The 9733-nt window shown below is 40.5% G+C and overlaps 1 protein-coding gene across 1 annotated transcript; it reads left to right on the plus strand.

Annotated features, from left to right (window-relative positions):
* Nucleotides 1–1494: 1494 nt before the first annotated feature.
* syap1 (synapse associated protein 1) lies at nt 1495–7355 on the plus strand (the record flags this gene model as incomplete). The annotated part of the gene is made up of 6 exons (XM_010789032.1): nt 1495–1568; nt 1711–1850; nt 2359–2510; nt 4189–4238; nt 4370–4526; nt 5963–7355. Coding segments are annotated over 6 exons (704 nt in total), but the record flags the coding sequence as incomplete, so codon positions are not given.
* Between the last annotated feature and the right edge of the window lie 2378 nt (nt 7356–9733).

Below are 9733 nucleotides of genomic sequence, written 5' to 3' on the forward strand. Positions count from 1 at the left end.
TTTGCCTGCCGTTTTTGTGTACACACAAGCATTCATCAATGGTTCGGAAAGTGGCGCTGTACCTTAATAATATAAAGGCTTGTATTTGCGTGCATTTCCTGTTCGGAAAGTGGCAATGTACTGAGAGTGGAGGTGTCCTGAGATTAGCGCCTGCAGGCAGGCTCCATGGACCTGTCAGCTCCGGACTGCGCAAAATGCGTGCATGAAGCGCTACGTCATGAATGCATCTACCCTCGTGGGGGCGCGCTCATGTGATTGGCTTAGAATTGAGGAGACATCTGATTGGCTATAGATAGAAAAAAGTACAAGTACAAATCGGGTGAGCGTCAGGGGAGTCTCAAAAAACCCACACACGAATGCACAGCGATCCATGCACAGGAAGCGGTTTGTGTTTGCAGGTTCAGAGGTTTTAAACGGAAAACAAATTTGTGTCTATCAAAAATTTAAAACTTTTTTCTGTATTTGGATTTTATTTACATGTATATGAAACGGAACCCATTTGTGTGTGCATTGAAAAACACAAGTGTGGATCCGGAAATACAAGTGTGAATCCTTTTGCGGATCAGGAAATACAAGTGTGAATCCTTCTATGTGCATGAGTGTATTATGAGACTGTTCTGAGCCCATACTGTCCTGTCAGACTGTGAGAGATAACTACAGCTCAGTGAGGTAAGGGACTCTGTTTAGATAGTTAACTTTAGTCTAGTTATCTCAGTGGGTCTCAAACGGTTTGGTCACCATTTATGAGGATAAATGAAAAATAGTTATGAAATACTATGACAGTAAAACAAGAATACAGTTTTAAAGGGGAGTGATTTGTAAAATATCCAAAAAGAAAAAGAAAATCTGTTTACAGTTCTGTTTCATATGGGTGTTGAGAGATGTATCCTTAAATTCATTTTGTTCTAAAAATGCACCAGGTTGATGCATTTAAATTCAATATTTAAAAACAAATCTTCCCGGGGGAGCAGGCCCCCGGACCCCCCTAGAGGAGGTGAGGTGTCACCTATATGCCAGTCGCGGGTACACTGTGTATGTGCGTATTCCACTGTAGCGCCCAGTACATTAATGGGAAACCCTAGTTTGTACATGTTCAATACATTTGTAACACTGTACACATGAACGTTTCTTTTTTCGGTTCAGCATGACGGTACAAAGGGGCCTGGCTAGCAGCAGACGTTCAATTTAAAGCAGAATCAGCCTGTTTGGAACAGGGCTGCAAAAGAGGGGTATGAGCAGTATGAGGCATGGCTACAATGGGTGATCTGTTTGGTATTTTAAGCACAAAACTTGGCCCTACAATGTATTTTTCCAATATAGCATAATAGGTCCACTTTAAAGTAAAACAGCTTCTGTTATCACCGATCCAGGTGTGTAAATGATTCCAACTGAAAGACTAGTGAGTCACGGAACTGTTATTATGTCTCAGGGTTTATGTACTTTGTTCATAGTGTACTCAACTAAAGTTGTGTGTGTGCTGATATTTGTGTCTAGATGCAGCGGTGCCTCCCTGGGTCGGCTACAATGAGGAGGAGACAATCCAGCAGCAGATCCTCGCTTTGTCCGCTGTAAGAAAATACACTTGTGTCTGTGATATTATCCCTTTATATTTCAGAATCAGAATACCTTTATTCGTCCCACTGAGGTGAAATCTGCATACGTATTTAATACTCTGTGTGCAAACTGATCTCGCTTGCTGCTGATTTCTAGGACAAGAGGAACTTCCTGCGCGACCCTCCCGCTGGAGTTCAGTTCCACTTCGAGATGGAGCAGATGTATCCCATGGCTGCAGTGATGCTGGAGGAAGACCAGCTGCTCAACCGCATGCGCTTCGACCTGGTGCCTAAACAGTCAGTATTCTTCCACCCTTTTGCTTTTCTCCTCAGAACATATTTTTGTATTGTGTGCTAATTGAATCTCAAATGTCTGTTTTCATAATATATTATGTCACCACCCTAACAATAAGAAAGAAAATAAATCATTTTTAGTTATTAAGGTGATATAAAAAGTATATATGGTGCTGTTAGATTGACTCTAGAGTTCCCTTAAATACAGGAGCATGATTCGTACAGTGGAAGAGCAAACTTTTTTTGATGAAAATGCTTTTATTGAAAGTCTAAATGTCAAGAAATATGCATTGAAGCATGATATTTTATTTGACCAAAAGATGTTTGAAATTTAGAACAATTATAACATTTGTCTTTTTTCAATAGATTTATAATTTGGACTTTATAATGCTCTGGAGTGTTTGGAAATGTTCATCACATAAGTTGGTAACAATACTATGCAGCTACTACTGGAATCTCATTATACAAAAATACTGAATACTAATAAATCGGATTTGTTTGTGTCTGACAGTGTGAAGGAGGAGGCTTTCTGGAGGAATTATTTCTACCGGGTGTCTCTGGTTAAACAGTCGGCCCAGCTCACAGCGCTGGCAGCGCAGCAGCAGCAGAAGGACAGTGAGGACCGAGGGGCCGGGGTCTCACCTGAGGACGTCGTCTTAACAGGTATGCCTGTCATCCTATAGCTCATTCACACTGACCCCGGGCCTGCTCCCAAATAGCTGTACGCCTGGAATTGTTTGCTCTCCCTGTAGGGATGTATCAGCTTGATGCATTAGACTCAATAACATTTATATGCATTGTGTTTTCGTCAGAGTTTTTAATCTAAATATATCCTTTATTTAACCAGGTAAAAGTCTCATTGAGACTAAGATCTCTTTTTCAAGAGCGACCTGGCCAAGAGGGCAGCCTGAACAATGTTACAAAAAATGAACACAAAACAATACAGGCCGACAAATAAAGCGGTTGTAAAACACAAATGAAATGGCACATTAACCAGTCAATATGCAAATAAAAGAAACTATTATAAAATGTAAAAAACTGGCACAATAAAACGTTTAAAACGTCCCGCCCTGAAAAATACCCAATTCTGAACTTAGAGATGTCTGCCCTCTCTCTAATATAATGAAAGTAGTGGGCAAAAAATATACATCTTAACAACTAGGACATTTTTTCTTTCTACCATTTCACCGCCCAAAAGTAAGCAATCTGCTAATTATGGGTTAGGGGCTCTGAACAGCGAGATATCAACATTAACAACTTCCCCCTCGCTGTAATGTAAGCTAGCTCACGTACACACTTCCTTCTGTGCAGCTTTATGCAGGGTGTAGTCTGGTAGAAAGAACAACAAGGTTAGGGGATTATCTTGAGTTACTGGGGTCATGATTTCGGTTCAGACACATTGAAGTTGGGTTTTTGAATATGTTGTCTTTTGGAACTTTGAGCACCACATTAAGAGTAACATTTGTACCGCTAACACTCAGCCACCAACAACAAAGCAATCTTGAGCAATAAATATCACTACAGGAAAGACACTTTTTTGAGCTGTCCCTTTTTAAGTGGTGTCTCGCCTTGGCCTATCATAGCTATTTGTACAAAGTGTTCAGTACTTCAAACATGCTCCTATGCATGAACCTGATATCCTCCCCAGCACTTCTATCAGTACTCCAAATCTAGTTGTTAGAAAAGTTGATGAAACATAGTGGCATGTTCAGGTAGTTGCGCCTTTTTTTCAAGTCACTGGGTAGAATGTTAGCTAGCATCCAAATATGTACATAAGACACGAGGTATGCTGTGGTGCGCACATTCGCTTATGAATACCAGTTCAAATGTGGCTAATAGAAAATGAATTCCTGCCCAAGGCGCACACTTATTGCACTCCTTTGTTGCGTTAACTAGCACACATTAGTTTGAACTTCAAAACAGAGTATGTGGTCAAATAGAATATTCTGCTTTGTCCCCCAATGACTTCACAGATTGGTTACCGCAAACATTTCTGTTGCATGTGCTCTTGTTTAATTCATATCAGCGCGTGGATTTCTGCGTTGATGTGTGCTGGGAGTTTTTTTTATACTCTTGGGAAAGCAGATAGAGATCTGATTGGATGCCTAGAGGCGTACAAAAATACAATTGATTAGGTCTGGTATGGCAAAGAATTATGTTAAGGAGGTTTGTGTGTATTAGTGTAAGTCATGAGAATAAGAAATCTTCAGTTGTTTCCATTCATTGACTATTTACGCATATTCAGCTTGTCATTAGTGTTAATGACATTTTTGCTAAAGCGTTCCTCAGAGAGGCATCTGGTGACACACCACATTTAACAGCACTGTGTTGTGTTTTGCAGACAACGCCAGACCAAAAACTCCACCAGTTTCCATCAAAAACACACAGGAGGTAAGACAACTCAAATAAAAACGTCTGGGTTTGTAACATTTTACAATACCAAAATGCATATAATGATACGTTCTTCCATCATTGTAAAACTTAACAGAGTAGTACAGTGGGTTGTCTTCTCTTACTCTCAGCCAGCACACGAGGAAGAGGAGGAGATGTCGATGAGTCCCGGGGTGTCCGAGTTTGTGAGCGACGCTTTCGACTCGACAGGCATCGACCAGGAGGATCTGCGGAAAGAGATGGAGCAGCTGGTGCTGGACAAGAAGGACAGCCCCCAGTCCCTCGATGGTTGGTATTAATACATTACAATACATGTGTTAATTAATACATTCTCCACGGGTTCTTCAGACAAATGTTGTCTGTTACAAACTGGCACCCAATAGGGGGACAACAAGACTTTTATGCATAATAGTAGGGTTAGCGGTTAAATCCAAACCCCTGTAGTGAAGATGTCGGCATGCCCTTGGGCACTTGGTAAGTTGCTTTGGATAAAAGCGTCAGCCAGAAAACATGTCGTCATTGGACCGGTTGTACTTTTTCGTGAACCCAGCGTTTGTCTCTTTGCCCATATAGCAGTCAGTTTTGCCCTCCCTCGCGAAGTGCTTTGGTAGCGTGCCAAATGCACTTTTGCTCAATTTGTGGCCACGCTCTCTTCTGTGCATTTTTTTCTTACTTGGGAATGAGGTGGGATCAGAAACAGGGCATTTGTTTTGGTGCATTAAATGTTGTGGCAATCACGGCGAGTTTAATTAACTCCCTTTAATCCCAGAGTCTCCCCTTCTTGACGCACACATTTTGGGAGTTGTGGATCGAGCAACTGCATGTCTGCTAGCGTATTTAAAAAAACATTCAGTCGCTACCCAGTGTTTAGGGTAGAGGCAGCAGGTGAAAGATTGAGAGGAATGAACAGGGAGGAGTTGTAAAAACGTATAATATTTTCTTGGAGCCGTATAAACTGTTATTTCAATGCATTCTTCTCAACACACCTGTTTAATTGTAGGAATGTAGAAACATCAAGTGTCAAAGTGCACATAAGCACAGGGTGTTAACATGTCATTTTACAACAGTCTGGTGCTGATAGCACAACATTTATTTAGTGCAGCTTAACAGTGTGCAACATAGCTGCACCAGTGTAAAGGAAAGGCCTTCAGCAGACTATCGTAGGGACCAGAGAACTAAAAGGTTGCTATTAACATTTTGATAAGAACACTTTTAAGTGCCTGCAAGATGTTCTTGGGATATGGAGACTATCAAATATATATGCTTTTCGCAAAAATATTTAAACAATAACATTTTTAAAGAATAATTATCTATGTGAGGGTGAGGAATGTATTTTGGTTTGTCACTATCACTATGCAGCTGTTGGTCGAGGCTGCACATGTGTAGACTCCGCGGTCTTAAAATCCCCACAATGCTTTGCGCACGGACCAATTTACCCAAATCTGTGGGGGGAAATGGTAGGCGGGGCCTCTCATATGACGCACACCTGCACACTTGCTCGCCTGTTCCACTCTTCTTTTCCGACATGCCAGAAGTATTCTTGCCTCGCTTCTTGAAGGAAGTGACTCGGAAGACATGTGCTACAAAGCAAGCGTACTCAACATTGAGAAACACCCCCTGTCCCTATCAAGCCACTTTAGAGAATGGAAAACAACATTCACTGATTGTATTCAGTGTTATTAAATTGTGTACTAAATAATTGTCTTCCTTTTTTGCATATTCAGAAGAGACAGCGGACTGGGAGAAGGAGCTGCAGCAGGAGCTCCAGGAGTACGAGGTGGTGTCGGAGTCAGAAAACAGAGACGAGCAGTGGGATCAGGAGATCGAGAAGATGCTCCAGGCCGACGAAAGCTAGACCAACCCCACGAGTCTGTGTCCTGTTCGGTGGTCTGGCCAGCAATGGAGGAATAAGTGACCATTGCTGCACGGGGGGGGATGAACTTCTACAATGTGCTCCAGCCAACTGTGATTACTATGTTGTAAACATCCTTTTCCAGCTAATGAAGGTGTAGATCCTATAAAGTGCAAGAGAGTGTCACCTCTGCAGGAAACAGTGCAGGCATTCGTAGTAAGTGCTTCTTCACTTCTCCTTCCTACCTTACTTTTATCTACTCACTTTCCTCAACTTTCCTTTTTTTTTGTCAAGGGAAAGCCGCTAGAGGGCGCTCCAGTACAACATTTCTATAATGGAGGTTGCTTAAAAAGACAAAACGTGTATTTCGATTTCCACAGCGTCTTTCTGGGTGGGTTGTACAGCAAGGTCTTGGTAGAGTTATAGTACAGTAAAGTCAAATGTAAAGTTACATTTATGTAAATATAGAGGATTCTAATACTATAGTCAAGATGCATTCCCCACCATTACATCTGCTTATTTTACATTTTGTATGGCATACTCCTGTGTGTACGTCTGCTTTTCTTTGTTTCTCTACAACTGAAATACTGTACGTGTATTAAATGTCATCCTTTAATAAACTTAAATCTATTATTATGAAATAAATGGAGTATTCAAATGTACTTTTTACTGTCACACATCTACACAGCACAACACACAGTGTCATTTAGACTGCATTTAACCTAATGTAGTCTTAAAAGCCGGGGAGCAATCTCCCCCTTCAGGTGTATTCATTGGCTCAATGTAATGTTGTAATGTTGAGACATACCACAAAGCTAAAGGCTACAAACCTTTCACACTACCACTTCCTCATTTCCTGTCTGCTCTTTGATAGTAGAATGTAATACAATCTGAAACCATAACAATAAGTCAAAAAAAACATCGCTGTTATAGGCTTGACATCGAGTAGTGTAATCATGACAACGCAACCACGACAAAGCTACGGCCGTGTTTATGTTTAATGTCCCTACCTAGCCACTGGTTAGCTATGACTTTCTCAAAATCTCTTATGCTTGAGTTAACCCCAGACTTGATTCAGTCATCTAACCAAAACCCATCAAAACGATTGATTTCGAGACAAGACTTGAATTTAGGACTCATTCCTGCAATACACTATTCAAATCTGGCTGGGGCTTTCTTGCAATTTCCTGTCTGCTCTTTGCTATGTATGATGTAATATAGTATATGTTTGAAAAAATGTAATAAAAACATTATTGTTTATCTTCCTCATTGGTGTCACCCTCACATTGCAGATGCAGTGGAGATATTAAATGTTTTACTCATGGAAATGTCAGTAATGGTCATCCCTTTAGGTCATGGCAGTCTCTTTAGCTTCCGTAGAGGAAAGTAGTTGAGTAGATGCTCCCTCCAGTCAAAGTCCCATTCTGTATATGACTTCAACGATGCAGCGTCTGACATTTCATATAAGGTTTCCATGAACAAACAGTACCATTCCAGCTGAACTGGAGGTGGAGCTCAGGGCAGAGTGCGAGAAGAAAGCCAGTCAAGTGAGTGAGTAAGTAAGAGTGGAATGATGGAAAAGGACACCTTAGTGTTTTGGTAGTAAAAAGAGTCTGTAATCAAGTTAGTAAATGAGACATAGCTGTGCTTGTGCCAACCAAGCAGACAGACAGACGTGTCCGTGCATGCCCTGTATACGTTTCTGTGGAACAGTGGGAAACAGATGGTACGCTGTCTGGAGCTCCAACACTACTCCCACCTCGATTAGATTAAATTAATGGAAGAGTAAATACTCATTTGAGACTGGCAATCAATACAAAGATCAATATGCTAATGCAGGCAGTGCTTTCTCTCCCCTCCTCTGGTTTCAGGTGCGTGTCCGAGCATATAATAGGAAAAAGGGAATTAATGAATAAACCTTCATGCGGCATGACCTGATCTCTCTTTGTTGGTGTCAGTCTTTTTCATACATCACCCCCATCACAGCCAGGGTCCACCAGCTGGTCTCTAGAACTAGGGGTAACTAGTGACTGTAACCATGGTGACAAAGCCCTGCAGATGAGGACCCATGTGTGTGGTTTATTGCTTGTGAGTGGGGTTTAACAATGTTTTAATAATGCATAAAGACAGGCCTGTGTGTGTGTGTGTGTGTGTGTGTGTGTGTGTGTGTGTTTGTTTGTTTGTTTGTGTATCTCACATAGCCTTCAGGTTTTCTTGTCTGTATGCCAGACAAAGAGACAGAGTAGCCTACACAGTGATGATAGATAATCGTGTTGTTGAAACAAACAGATGAATGAATGTGTTTCTTGTATTGCATGCATTATACTGTTAGAGACATAAATAATCTTGAACTGCTAAACCAATTGTTTTAAATGTTTAGAATTTTACAACAATGGCCTATATCACTCTCTATAGCTTGCCAGGATACAAGAGGGAAGGAATGTTCTTAAAATAGGGGAGTTTTAAAGAAAAGGATATAGGGTGGGACAGAAGAAAGGGAAAGCATAAAAGGTGCTGGACTGTGACGGGTGAGGGTGAACATAGGGGAGAGAGGACAAGGGGGGAGTTAGAGATGCAGTAAAGGAGCTGCATGGTGGCTCAGACTACCTGCCACTCATACAACAAGCTACATTTCAATATGTTGCTGTGTGAAGCCCCAAAGAATATTTCGGTAGTTAATTTTTTTATAACATTAGGTGAATTAGGTGGAAAACTGGAGTGTTGATATCAATTACTGAACAATCTGTCATAATCATAATTTGTACTTCCAATGGCACAAAGACAACTTAGTCCACGGCTCCCAACCTTGTTTCTAATATGTAGTTATTAATAGCCCTGAAAACTCTCCAGAGAGGACTATCTGCATTTCTTGTGATTGTTTTCGTCCTACCAGGTGTCAAATTGGAGAGTAAATACAAATTACAGAACAAACCAATGTAAAAATAGATGTCTGAAATATTAAAATAATAGGAAGCTATATATTTCCCAGGTGGAAGTGCTGTAATGAATAAGGTTACTGTTCACAATAAGGTTTTTGTTTTGGCTACAGGAGCAAAAGATAAGTACCAACTCTTACACAAACATAATTACTAAGTAACCATGAAAGGCTATTATATTTTTAATTTCATACACATCTTGCTTCTGACATGTAAGTATAGATAATTACTTAAAGCTACAAGTTTTTAACTAGTTTTGAGTCTTAATTATTGCTGATACCTTATGACCTACATGCGCAAACAGGACCATGAGCAATATGATTCGTTAAAACTGAGTTATCTTTAATGCTTGTCAATATCAGACAAAACTATTTACATAATGCAGACAAGTAAAGTATATGCAATGGAATGTAATACGTGTATTTTATTTATGAAATACAGTGCAAACGTGGTTTTACACCAAAATGAATGTACGTTGGAGGCTAAGAAAATCTATCTTTGGTTGAATGTAGCTTACGTTAGCTGCATTTGTCGCGCAGAGCAAGCAACGCAAAGATTTCTGTGATTATACTGTAAGCATGATGCCAACATGCAACAGATAATAGTTAATTATGCATCCTGCAAATAACGGTGTTAAAAATAAATTGCATATTTTAACATTAGGTTCTGAAACAAATGCGCAGGCTAGCCAAGATCTAGTCCTTTAC

The sequence above is a fragment of the Notothenia coriiceps genome, unplaced genomic scaffold (genome assembly GCF_000735185.1).
Source record: "Notothenia coriiceps isolate Sejong01 unplaced genomic scaffold, NC01 NC01_scaffold00032460, whole genome shotgun sequence".
Taxonomy (NCBI): Eukaryota; Metazoa; Chordata; class Actinopteri; order Perciformes; family Nototheniidae; genus Notothenia; species Notothenia coriiceps.